Source organism: Panthera uncia, chromosome B4 (genome assembly GCF_023721935.1).
Source record: "Panthera uncia isolate 11264 chromosome B4, Puncia_PCG_1.0, whole genome shotgun sequence".
Taxonomy (NCBI): domain Eukaryota; kingdom Metazoa; phylum Chordata; class Mammalia; order Carnivora; family Felidae; genus Panthera; species Panthera uncia.
Genome location: NC_064809.1, coordinates 108,863,519 through 108,877,624, shown reverse-complemented (window position 1 = coordinate 108,877,624; position 14,106 = coordinate 108,863,519). Strand labels below are relative to the sequence as shown.

Sequence of the window (14,106 nt, the reverse complement as noted above, 5' to 3'; positions counted from 1 at the left end):
GGAGAGGAGAGGAGAGGAGAGGAGAGGAGAGGAGAGGAAGGGAATGAATATAATACATGATCTCCCAGGTGTAATGGAGCACCACAGTATCTTGAATGTTCCATTGTTCATTATATAAATAGTAATAGTTTAGATGTGGGGCCCTTGATTACATTGTCACATGGTTAATTTCCTGATAAAAATTTGCTTACAAATGCCACAATTTTCAATTTCTATTAATGTATTAAAAATTCGTTCTCTAAGTGACGAGTGAAAAATTGTGCATTAATTTTTCCATGACATCTACACAACCTGCTAAGAGCCCTTTGACCCCAGAATATCAGAGCTTTTGTATATAGCTCTCCAGCCCATCAAAGCTGTTTGCATTAGTCAACTCTGTACCTCTTGTTTTATTTTGTATGTTCCGATGGGGAGTCGAGCCTTTTAACGTGTAGAAATAAGGGTTTCTCAGCCACTCAAATTTATTCATGCAGTTGGTGAGGCTGCATTTTCCATCTTTGAGATGGCAACCATGGGCCTATCCAAGGATAGGGGTGGTGATTGTCCTGCCATCCTTTTGGAGGAAGCGGTTCCTTGGAGAACTGCAAGCTCCATGAAGGAAGGTGCCACATCTCCCTTGCTCTTTGCTGTGGCTTTAATGCCTACCATTGGAGGCCTTCGTTTGCTGACTCAGCCAGCGAAAGAGCTCTTCTTACCTCCCTGTACTTCACGTGTCAGCAATAAAAGAGATAAGGGAACATAGTGTGATTTCTTCCTTTTATGAAGTACCGAAGCATTTGCTCTTTTCTGCAGTCTTCTAGTCATTTGTCTGCCGTGTTTCTTGTTCATTCTGCAGTGCAAGTGATGTGCCAGGCGCTGCAAGGGTTCTGGGCCTTGCTCTGTCTTCATTCTCTCACCACAACAGAGAATTCTTGAGAGCAGAATTCTTACACACTTCTCTTGCACCATGCTTACGTTTATTTTTTTTTTTTCAATTTAAAAAAAAATGTAGGTCCACATTAGTTAACATATAGTGTAATATTGTTTTCAGGAATAGAACTTAGTGATTCATCACTTAGTTACAACACCCAGTGCTCATCCCAACAAGTGCCCTCCTTCATGCCCATCACCCATTTAGCCCATCCCCCACCCAACACCCCTCCAGAAACCCTCAGTTTGTGGATATTTAAGAGTTTCTTACGGTTTGTCTCCCTCTCTCTTTTTATCTTATTTTTCCTTCCTTTACCCTATGTTCATCTGTTTTGTGTCTTAAATTCCACATATGGGTGAAATCATATGCTACTTATCTTTCTCTGACTTACTTTGCTTAGCATGATATATTCTGACTCCATCCGTGTTGTTGCAAATAGCAAGATTTCATTCATTTTGGTCGGCGACATAAAATTTAACGTTGGTAAATGCTTAGTATGATGTTGGTGCTTGGGAAGCATTTACCCAGGAAATGAATGCTAGCAGCTTTGAGGTAGGGGAGGGCCTGATGCACTGAGAGCAGTAGGGACCAAAGCCTCACTTGCTGGACTTTGGATGGCCCAGAATCTTAAACATATTTTTGCCTTTCTCATTTTTTAAATTTTTTTATTTTATGAATGAGTGTGTTAAAACTTCCCCAAGCTGTGCATCTCTCTCTCCCTGTACAAATAAGACGCAAAGTTGGGGTTGGTTCATGGGAAAGAATCTGCTAATTTCTAGGCTCCAGAACCTCTGAGAGACAGCTACGTCAGGTGGCTAATGTAGAATGTAGATCAAGTTCTTCCCCTCTCTCTGCCCATACCCTTTTCTGTGTTTTATTCATCTCCACATGTCATATCATAGTAATCTATTTGATGCTGGTCCCAACAAGAAAAGCATTGTTAAGACTGCATTGAGATCTTTTACTCTCTAGACCTCCCTTTACCATCTAGGGAGTGATATTTGCATGTAGTGATATTTGCATGTACTTATGTAGGTGTGATGTGACCCGTGTGAAAAAGACTGCCTTGGTCATATGGAGTGTTTGGTTTCCATCTTTGAGAACAGTAGTAAAATCTGCATACAAACGCTTAACATATTCAAAAGGATTCAAGTTCCTGCCCAGTCGAGGGGATGCAGTGGTAAGGGAGTGGGCATAGCACAGTCTAGTGAGGGAGACAGACAGTAAACTGGGAACAAATATGTAGACACCAACTCTGATCAGTTATGGAGGAAAACATCAGGATGCCATGTTGGAGAATGGAAGGTCCAGTTTCAGGAAGGTTGTCAGGGAAGACCTTCTGAAGTGACAATTAAGCCAACATTTAGAGATCAAAAAGAATTCATTTCTGCTGGAAGGGCAGAGAAGGCATTGCAGGCAGAGCAGAAGCAATGTTAAAAAAAAAAAAAAAAAGTCTGTTCTTTGAGGAGGAATTATTTTGGGATGAGGATCATTGCGTTGTACATGGCCATCCACACATTGTTCCCGATCGGTGAGATGACTGCCCAGGATCTGGAATGCAGGCCGTGATTGTGAGGCAGGGCTTCTCAGCAAATCCTTTTTATATTTCATACTCATCTTTATGGGGCTTTCATTTCCATCATTGCCACCAGCCACTAGCCGGGGACCCAGGTAAAGAAATTCTGTATGTTTCTTTCCCACTTCCCTTAGCTCAGAGCATGAATGAGTGGGTCATAGTTGCTTCTGGCTAATCAGTAACATTAAAAATCCTTTGTGTTAACTTGTTCTTCCATGGTCTGTGATTGCTAGGAATTTTGCTTCTGGACATTTTAATGACAATTTAGCTTTACTTCCCCACGTGGAATGAATAATTCAAAGGGTTAGTAATGGGATTGTTTTGAGGTGTGGATTTTAATGAGTGCTTCATATCCTAAAATAATACCACTCAGGTATTTTGGGTTCACACTTTAACATTGTCAGGCACATCACAAAGGGGGAAAATGGGGGTACAGAGCAAAACTGCTCAGTGACCAGGATGGTTTTTGAAGATAAATATAACCTGCTAGACAATAAAACAAAAATATAAGTTTATAAATTTCAGAGGGTGAAAATTAGAAAAGATGTATTACCAAATGACTGAAAGGCTCAAGCTTCAGGAGAGCCAAGTCTTGGGTCATGCTACCCACTGCTAGGTTCTCACTGCCTAGAATGGTGCCTAGCACAGAGCAGGGTCCCGGGACTATTCGCTGAGTGAACAAACAGAGAGACCCTGAGCCAGATACACTTAGCTAGGTAGGAGTACAAAGATGCATTTTATACATACTTTTAAAATACACTTGAATTGTGAATGGTGGATTTTGAGTTTTTTATTATTTTCAACAAGTGGTGAATTTGTAAGATTGTGACAGAGGAAACTTGAAAGTTTTCATATTCCTAAAAAAATGGTTGGAAGGATCATGGAGATTTATGATTGGTTACGTCTCATACATCTTTCCTACGTGTATGTATGGCCTTGGGCAAGTTACTCAATCTCTCTGTATCTCTGTTTCCTCATTTGTAAAATGGGAATATTAGTAGAACCTACTTGATGGGATTATTGTGAGAATTAAATCAGTTCATGTGTGTAAAGTACTTGAAACAGTACCAAGTATAAAACAAGCCCTGTTGTCACCATCATCATCATCATCATTAAGGTAACATGTTTGAGGTGACCTCTCTCAGGAACTCTCATGTGATAACCAGAAATGTAAAATTGATTAAAAACTTTAAAATTTTTTCTGTGATATGTATTTGGATTTTTGTTTGTTTTTCACAATAGCTTTAACAAGATATAATTCACATACTATAAAATTCACCCTATTAAAGTGTATGATTCAAAGGTTTTTAGTATATTCACAAAGTTGTGTAACCATCACCAGTATCTAATTTTAGAACTATTTTACCACTCCAAAAATAATCTTAGAACATTTTATTTCCTTCCTTCCTCCCTCCCTTCCTTCCTTCCTTCCTTCCTTCCACTCTGTCTCTCTCTCTCTCTCTCTCTTTTTGGCTCCATACCCAACATGGGGCTTAAACTCACAACCTTGAGATCAAGAGTCCCATGCTTTACAGACCGAGCCAGCCAGGTGACTGAGAATTTTAGATCATTTTCATCACCCTCATACCCACTACCAGTATCTCCCCCTTCTTCTCTCCTCCTAGCTCCTGGCAACCACTAATCTCAGTCTGTCTTCATACATTTATCTATTCTGACCATTTCACGTACATGAAATCATACAATGCATGGCCTTTGTATATAGCTTCTTTAACTTAGCTTAATGTTTTCAAGGCTCATTCACATTGTAGCATATATTAGTACTCCTTTCCTTTTTGGGTAAATAACATTCATTGTATGGTTATACCACATTTTGTTTATCCATTCATTATCACAGCATTTGGATGCATATGAATTGTTTCCATTTTCTGGGCTATTATGAATAATGCCTCCATGACATTCATGAGCAAGTTTCATTTGTCTTCGGTATATACCAAGGAATGGAATTGCTAGGTCTTTTGGTAATTCTTTAACATTTCAAGGAACTACCCAAACTATTTTCCAAAGTGGTTGTACCTTTATACAGTTGCACTAGTGAATATATTGAGGGTTCCAATTTCTCTACATCTTCACCAACATTTCTTAGATTCTGTCTTTTTTGTTTTAGTCATCCTAGTGGGTGTGAAGTGGTATCTCATTGTGGCTTTGATTTGCATTTATTTCCCTGATGGCTAATGATGTTGAGCATCTTTTTATGAACTTGCCATTTGTGTATCTTTGGAGAAACATCTATTCAGATACTTTGACCATATTTTGAGGTATTTTTCTTTTTATATGTGATTTGTAAGAGTTCATATGTTCTTTATATGTTCATCAACAAGTCTCTTATCAAATATATGATTTGCAAATATTTTCTTCCATTCTGTGGAGTTTTTTTTTTCAGTTTTTTGATCATATCTTTTGAAGTACAAAAGTGTTTCATTTTGATAAAGTCCAATTTATTTAGTCAGTTATTTGTACTTTTGGTGTTGTGTCTAAATAGCCTCTGTCTATCCAAGGTCAGGAAAATTTATTTGTATGTTTTCTTCTCAGAGTTTTATAGTTTTAGTTCTTATATTTAAGTCTATGATCCATATTGAGGTAATTTTGTATATGGTGTGAGGTAAGGGTCCAAATCCATTCTTTTGAACTTAGACATCTACTTTTTCCAGCATCATTTGTGAAAAACACTATTCTTTCACCATTAAATTGTCTTGGCAACCTTGTTAAAAAAAAAACAATTGACCAGAGGTGGAAGGACTATTTCTGGACTCTCAGTTCTATTCTGTTGATCTATATGTTTGTCTTTATGCCCACTGCCATATAGATCTATTCCGGTGATCTATATGTTTGTCTTTATGCCCACTGCCATATAGATCTATTCTGTTGATCTATATGTTTGTTTTTATGACTACTGTAGTTTTGTAGTAAATTTTTAAATTGGGAAGTGTGAGTCCTCTAACTTTATTCTTCAATATTATTTTGGCTATTCTGGGTTCCTTGCATTCCTTATGAATTTTAGATCAGCTTGTCAATTTCTGCAAACCAGGCAGCTAAGATTTTGATAGGAATTCTATTGAATCTGTACACATCAATTTGGGGAGTATTGCCATCTTAACAGTATTAAGTGTTCTGGTTGGTCTATGAACGTGTCACAGGTGTGGATGCCTTTCCATTTATTTATATCCTTAATTTCTTTCAGTGATGTTTGCAGTTTTCAATGTATCAGTCTTACACTTCTTTTATTAAATTTATCCTAAGTATTTTATTCTTTTTGGTGCTATTGTAAATGGAGCTTTTTTATTTTATTTTATTTTCAGGTTGTTCATTTCCGATTGTTTGGAGGGTTTTTATGTTTTTTGTTTTGCTGTGGTAAAATATACACAACATAAAATTTACCCTTTTAACCATTTTTAAGTGCACAGTTTACTGGCAATAAGTATTCACAGTGTTGTGTAATCATCACCACTATCTATTTTGAGAACTTTTTCACCATTCCAAATAGAAACTCTGGACCCATCAAACAATAACTCCACCCTCCCCGTCCCTCCTGCCCATAGTAACCTTTACTATTTCTCTATGAATTTGCCTATTGTACATACCTCATATTAGTAGACTCATACACTATTTTCCTTTGTGTTTGGCTTATTTCACTTAGCATAGTATTTTCAGGGTTCATCCTGTTGTAGCATGTATCAGAATTCCAGTCATTTTTGTGGCTAAATAATGTTCTATTGTATGTGTATACCACATTTTGTTTATATGTTTATCTGCTAATGGATACTCCTGTTGTTTCCACCTTTCGGCTATTGTGAATAAAGCTGCTATGAACAATGGTGTAAAAGTATCTAAGTCTCTGCTCTCAGTTCTTTTGGATTTATCCTTAGGAGTGGAATTGTTAGATCATATGGTAATTCTATGTTTAACTTTTTGTGGAACAGCCAAACTGTTTCCTACGGCAGCTGCACCATTTTATATTCCCACCAGCAATTGCATGAGCGTTCTGATTTCTCCACATCCTCACCAATATTTGTTATTTTTGATTTTTGTAAAAATAATAGTCATCTTGATATGGTATTTGTTTTTAATTAAGAATTGGACTGCATCTAACAGTCTTTTTAGTGGTAGAATGCCTCCTCTTTCAGACAGATACATACAAAGTGTATTTCATTAAAATACCAAGGAAAATAGTAAATTTTCTCTATTCATTGTTAGCTTTATTTTCTCCCTGCAATAGTAATTTCTATAATACTGTATTTGAGGGTAAATAATTAAATGAAAGCTGGTTATTTAGAAGAGGAATATTGAAAACTCCTTTTAAGGCTTGGAAAATATAACTCTTCCTATCTTTTCTATGATGTCAAAGATAACAGATACCACTGTTAGAACCTTAGCAGACAAAGGTGAAGAGATCAACAGTTATTTCTTGAACCCTTCTTTATTGTCATCGGAATGTTCACCAACAACCTCGAAAAAGAAAACAGAAGACACGAGTGACTTCCCTTCTGAGAGCCAGAGAAGCATACCACTCGCCGTGACTGATGCTTTAGAGCACATCATGGAACAACTCAGTGTTTTGACACAGGTGGGTTAGCGTGCTTTACGTGTACTTCAGGGTGAGTTAAAATAATCCTGGTTGCGGTAGTTTGTAGAACTTGCAGAGCAGGGGGAAGTTCTTTTTTCTCAGAAAGGCAAGCTCAGGGTGGCCATTGATACAGCAAGGCATGCTCTGCTGGGCTGCTCTAGTAAGATCTTACAGAGGGCACGCGTGTGTGTGCCCGTGCATGTGCACGTGTGTGCACATACACACACATGCTCACACACACACACACACACACACCTGCCACGGCACTTTATCTGGCTTCTGGAGGCCAGAGGGCACGGTAGAGACTATAAAGAATGGCACTGGTACTCCATGCGGTAAATGTATTTGATTCTGCTCAGTAACGTTTTACTCTAAGATTTTTGATGTAGTATGTTCAGATTAGGACATTATCAAAGAAATATTTAGGGCTATTGAAAAAATGGTGAACAGTTTTTGGTTAGAATGAAATTTTGACAGTTTATAGTTCTTCCCTTAGAGTTCTTCCCTTCCCCTTTAGAGGCAAGGAGCAGATATTCTCACTGTCCAAGATGTAACTTTCCTCATTTCAAAGCTTTTTACATTGATGTTGTGTTCTTCTGGAGGTGATAGTTTTTATAGTTTTTGCATTCTTGTTTTAGAATTTTAACTTGTCCGTTGATGCCATTTTACATTTGCAAAGAAGGTATACTATGGATCTTTATGTACCAAAGGTCTTCCAACTCTCAGTCAGGAGATAATAGATGTCATTTAAGAGAAGTTGTGTGTTGAAATGGATACATCAAAGGTTTCTCCTCCAGCTCTGTTGATTGTTTCCTTTGAAGAAGTCTTATTGTTCCTGCAATACGTAGAATGAGCAGACCTTGTTATAAGTTATACAGAAAGAGAGGCTATAATGTGAACTGGAGAGATGTCAATTACTTTTCCATAATACATATTTCATGTTGGAATAGCTCTTGCATAGAAATCATCTCATTCTGTTCTCATCACTGCTGTACGTTATAATCACCTGGACAGTTCTAAAGCATACAGATGGCCAATTCTCATCTCCACAGAATCCATTGCCATTGGTCTGGGGTAAGGCCCTGACATTTGTCTCGTTGCCCAATATGATTATGTTTTACGGCCAGGGTTTAGAACCACTAATTAAATGAATACTAAAAACCAGGGATAACATCTCAGGGCATTTAGAGGCAAGGGGCATATATGTGGATTTGGGGCCCTGTCAGAATGTGGGGAAGAGCCAGGTGAGAACTTGGAGTCATCATACGATTTGTTCAATGAAACTCATATTAAAATCACCAATTTTCATTTTGCAATATTGTGCTGGAGGTGACTTTCTCTGCGTTTGTCAGACATTTCTTTCCTTTAAAGGCAGTTTCCCTTTCAGATTTAGTTTGGGTTGGTTTATTTCCCATATTGCCCCAACTTCACCTATACTGTTGCATTCGATGTTAGGTTGTTCTTAGAGACTCTTCCAAATGAGTCTGTCCACTCTCTATTCTTCTAGCCTCATGATCCATCTCTCCCAATTCAAGGCTAAATGAATCACTTTAAGCTTTATTGACTGTTCCTTTTAATTTTGAAAGGCTGGCTTTCTTTTTACAATTAAAGAGGTTAAAAGCAAGCCCAGCACACTTGCAAAATAGAAACACTGAATCTGTGGGCACGTAGCAAGTAAAATAAACATGTTCTGATGCACTTTAATTACAGATGACTGAACATCTAACTCAGTGTTTATAACCTATCTGTACTGAACTGTAATTAGAAATAAATTAAAATAAAATTACATTTTATATGGTAGATGAATGGAGTTAACCGGTGTTCAGGGTATTGATAATATACATATAAATCCCTTCAGTGGGATTGGAATAATGTGTATAAAATATATGGCAAAATGCTTGGCCCATATACGTACTCAAGAAATGGTAAAAAATATTATCAGCATCATTTTTTAATTAGTCATAATATATAGTATGAAATATAAAAGTAAAACCTGGTAAATAATGGTATTTTAAAAATTGTTTACCTTCAGAGGGTGATAGGGAATCAATTCATTATCTTGAAACTTACTAAAATAACCAAGCATTTATTTTGCCTTTTTTTTTTATTAAAAAAAAATTTTTTTTAACGTTTATTTATTTTTGAGACAGGGAGAGACAGAGCATGAACGGGGGAGGGTCAGAGAGAGAGGGAGCCACAGAATCTGAAACAGGCTCTAGGCTCTGAGCTGTCAGCACAGAGACTGACGCGGGGCTCGAACTCACGGACTGCGAGATCATGACCTGAGCCACAGTCGGATGCTTAACTGACTGAGCCACCCAGTCGCCCCTGTTTTGCCTTTCTTATATGAACTCTAGTACTGGATAGCCACATAGTAGATGAGGAAAGTGTCTCTTATTAATGAATTATCCCAACTAATACTTTTTTAAAGGATGAGATTAGAATATCATCATTTACAATCCTCAAGAATGAATAGATTTATGCCTTGAGCAGTTCCCAACATCACGAGAAAAGAAATGATCAAACCTTATTAACATGGCTTCTAACAAAATAGACCACTACCTATAGTCTTATCTATAGATCTCAGTAGATCTGTAGTCTTACAGATCTGATATGAGTCTCCTCAAGCCTTTGAATCCAGCTGCCAATTTGTAGAGCATACAGAGAACCAAACGGACCAGACTGTACCCTCAGCGTGCTCTTTTTCACCTTCAGACTGGTGGCAGTGCTACAGGCAAACTCTACTTGAAATGGCCTGAGTCTGTCAACAAACAAATTATAAAGAAAAAAAAGGGAGAGGGGATGAGAAGCTGTAGATTAAAAGGAACTTTAAATGACATGTCAAACTTTGCAAATGGGTGAGACGAAATTATAGTGTCTAGGGATGTACACCTGAAAGATAAAACCATAAAGAGACACAAGAAAATAATTTGGTCAGGAAAGTGGCTATTATTGGGGGAGGACAGAAGTGAGGACTCTGCGAGGCACCTGGGAGTAACTCTGGGGCGGCTGGCGGCGTTCCAGTTCTTGACCTGGGTGCTGGTTATGAGGGTACTTTTCTCATGAGAATTCACTAAGGGACATGTGTTTTGTGCAACTTCCTGAATCCATTTTATTTTAGAATAAAAAGTTTAAAAAGAGGAAGTAGTCAATATCACAAAAAATTGGATCTGGCACATTTAAAAGTAGCCATTTGTGTGTGTGTGTGTGTGTGTGTGTGTGTGTGTGTGTTTAGTCAGAAGCTCATTTATTAGCCAAAGGAGTTAGAATAGCTAAGATTCACCAAGTCCTGGGTGCCAGGCACTAGCATAAGCATTTTACGTGCATTATTTCATCCAGTCTTCCTAACAACTCTGTGAGGTGCTGTTACCATTTTCAGGCTGTGAGAACTGATGCCAGTCATTACGATATTTTCAAAGTAAACTAGGTTTCCAGCTCCCTGGTGTGGTATAGCTATGGTCCATCATGGATTGATCGTGCCAGAATGGCCAGTGATGACATTTAAGGAGCCCGTGGTCTGGGCGGGTGGCGTTCCGCCCCCACTCCCCACACTGCCGTGTAGCATGAAAGCCCACTTAGAACGGTTCGTATGGCCTCTTCCCTGGCATCTGTGCTTTAGGAGGCCAGACAAGAATGGTCTACAGAGTCCTCATCTTTTTTCTCACCAAAGGCGTCAGATTTTATCTTTTCCTCAAATTGCTTGCTAGTGCTTTTTGCCCCATGGTAGAGCCCAGAAGCTGAACAAGCTCTGGGGCTAATTTTGAGCCCCTTCCTGGCAAAAGGGTGGACATTCAAGTTCCTAAAAGCATCCCCTATGCAGAGATTACCATCACCATCCTCACCATCAGATCACCAGGCATTGACTATTTTGTCCTCCTTTTGCAGACTGTTTCAATCTTGGAGCAGCGACTGACTTTGACAGAGGATAAGCTGAAAGACTGCCTTGAAAATCAGCACAGGCTTTTCACTGCTATCCAGCAGAAAAGTTAAATAGAAAAGTATGAGCAGAGGCATGATAAACGAACACATGTACATAGGCTCGGGAAGGTAGTACGAGACGCTCCCTTCATGCAACACAACCATGTGCTGATTATAATGATCATGGCATCTCTTAAAAGGGTGAGCAACAGAACCAAAGGCAGAAAAGGCACAATTAACGACCAATTTAAACACACAAATCAATGTCAAGGACTAATTCAAATCATTACTGATTATAATTGCAGTAATAAAGTGGTAAGTATTCAAGTGGCTCTATATTTTCCCCCATATTATTTTAAATGCCAGTTTTCATTTATAGTCCAAATCCTGCCAGGAAAGTAATCAAATCTTTGAGTTTCATTGTTAAAGCATTGCAGTTAATCACGTTCAGGCAATTCCTTAAAGCAATGGATGTGTTTCTTTAGTGAACAACACCGTTGGGGTGAAGTAATACAGTTACCTCTAAAACAGCATCCTGTATGCAGAGAATGAGTTAGTGCTCTGACTCATACTTCTTTTAGCTCAAAAATATTTATTCTTTCTTAACAATGCCCTGAAATGCTGATCTTACAAAATTCCCAAAGTGTAGAATTTCCACAGCAAGGACACGCTTATTTTAATTAGCAACAGCACATACGTGGCACAGGGCGGTGGGTTGTTACTTAACTTACGGTGTACGTGGCTTATCCTTTGCTCAACCTGAAAGAAAATGAAGAGCTAAAAATGCGAGAAGCTCACGCGTCTTTCCTCTCGTAGATGAGTGCACTGAATGATTTGGGTTGTGTCCAGACCTATGCCCTAGTTTACAAAGCCAGCATTAAGAGTGGTTTCAGTAAGCTCTGGAGCTTGAAAGATGCAACGGTGATATTTACAAATACACACACATGTACATTCACATGCTTCAGAAATGTTGCTGAGGGTGATTTTGGCAGCTGAGTAATAAGTCCGTACAATATTCACATCATTGTCTTCCTATTTTTTTTTTAAATGAATGTGATTTAAAACAAAACGAAATTGAGCCTGGCATTCTAAAAAATGCTTAGGGTGATTTGGTTACAAATTAAGAATTTTGTTTTATCTAAAACAAGGGATTAAATTGAAGAAAAACAGATTAATATTAGCTTGTTTTTCTGTTAACCTAAATTAAGAACAAAGAAGGTGGGAGAGGGCAGTCACATTTATGCTGTCTGTAGGTAACATGGGGAAAATGTTTTGAAAAAGAAGCAAAAGTCAAATCCTATTTATGTATGAGTCTGTATTTATAAATTTTTCCCAAATAATTTCAATCATATCTATAAGGTGGTTTTTAAAAAAATCATCTCATTCTGTGTTTTAAGTGCCTTTTTGTATTGTACTAAGTGTGAACTTGTAGACATTTTCAAGAGTTTACAAAGACTAAGTGGTATTGTATTTTTATAACCTTGTACAAAAGACCAAGAAATGAAATGTCATAATGTTTTTTGTTTACAATTTCTTAAGCCTCAAACAATAAAGACACTTTACCTTAAAAAAAAAAAAGTTGTTCCTTTCTTTCTAAATGATTAAACCTTGAAATACTAAACTTCTTATCCAGCTCAGGCACCTTTAACTTTGTATAACAATCTCCTGGAGCATCTGTCCAAGTGTCCTGGGCCCTGTCCCCTGAGTGTACGCCTCACCAGGTTGGTTGGGACCCGGCCGTCTGCATCTTGAAGAAGCTCACAGGTGGTGTAGATGCTGGCTGGCCTAAGGCCCACGCTGTAGAAACCGGTGGTGAAGCTATAGTCACTTCTTACGACACCCACGTATTTTTACAGCCATCACAGACCTTTGTAAGGGATCTAAAAACAGTGATGATACAAATTAAAATGCCTCGAAACTGGGGCATCTGGGTGGCTCAGTCGGTTGGGTGTCCGACTTCAGCTTGGGTCATGATCTCACAGTTTGTGGGTTCGAGCCCCGCGTCGGGCTCGGTGCTGACAGCTCAGAGCCTGGAGCCCACTTCGGATTCTGTGTCTCCTTCTCTCTCTGCCTCTCCCTGACTTGTCCTCTGTCTCTGTCTCTCAAAAATAAATAAATGTTAAAAAAAGGGTTTTTTTAGTGCCTTGAAACTTGTTCAAGAGAGTCACTTATGATCTCTTCCCCCTTTTTCTAGCTTCTAATTGGTCTTCATCCGATTTCCAGCCTGTCCTGTGTATTCAACTGCCTCATCAACACCTCCACTTGGAAGACTAGTAGGCCTTTCTGAATATGTCCGAAACCAAACTCTGCTCCCCCAGCCACCAGCCAGCTCCTCCCCTAGTCTACCCATCTCTCCTGGCAGGTGCTCAGCCCGAAGACCTTAGAGTTAGGCTTGCCTCCTTTCTCTCACACCTCACATTCCGTTCCTTCAGCAGATTTCGTCTCCATCACCTGCCAGGGCCCAAGCCACCCTTGCCCCTTACCTGGACAACTACATGTGCCTCCTGGCCGGCCTGCCTGCTGCCCTCCTCGCATAGTAGGCCAGAGCGGTCACTGAAAAGCGAGTTTAAATGTGTGGCTCTTCTGCTCAAAACCTTTCAGGGCTTCCCATCCTACTCGGAGCCAAAGCTCAAGCCTTGACAGTAGTGATGTGACCCCTCTCCCCTCCTCGTGGACCTGCTCTCGCTTCTGCCTTGGATCTCCCTTACTCACTGCCCTCTGGCCGTAGCGGCCTCTTTGCCTGCCTTTGAAGAAGTAAAACAGCTCCCACCTGAGCGCATTTGTACTTGACATTCTCTCTGCCTGGAACACTGTCCCCTCATAACATTCCAGCCCCGCTCACAGCCTGCCTTTTCAGAGGTGCCCTCCCTGAGCACCCAGTGTGAAATCATTCACTTCCACTCATTCCCTGTGTGTCTCTGGTCCAACGTAGACAGCAATACAGGTGCTATTCTGCCTCTTCCAAGGTGGCTCTAGGTTCTCAAAACTCAGGCGCTATCTTCAGATGCCCCACTGAGCACATCACCTCATGCACAGGAACTCGGCAGATACTTGTTGAGTAAATGAGAACTTTCATTGATTCGAGTGGTTTTAAAATGTTGGTTGTTCAATCCACTTCCA

General features: G+C 39.3%; 1 protein-coding gene across 8 annotated transcripts in view; it reads left to right on the top strand.

The window, feature by feature from the left end:
* Positions 1 to 11,313, top strand: part of POC1B (POC1 centriolar protein B) — a 95,409-nt gene extending 84,096 nt beyond the window's left edge. For 4 of the 8 annotated variants that reach the window (XM_049626065.1, XM_049626062.1, XM_049626063.1 and 1 more), the window contains 2 exons: positions 6,850 to 7,068; positions 10,954 to 11,313. In XM_049626065.1, the coding sequence (XP_049482022.1) occupies positions 6,850 to 7,068; positions 10,954 to 11,058 (324 nt within the window). In that variant the 3' untranslated portion in view covers positions 11,059 to 11,313. Of the gene's footprint in view, positions 1 to 6,849; positions 7,069 to 10,953 lie in introns of those variants that run through there. The other 4 variants (XR_007456751.1, XR_007456750.1, XR_007456752.1 and 1 more) reach the window with 4 other exon arrangements.
* Positions 11,314 to 14,106: the final 2,793 nt, after the last annotated feature.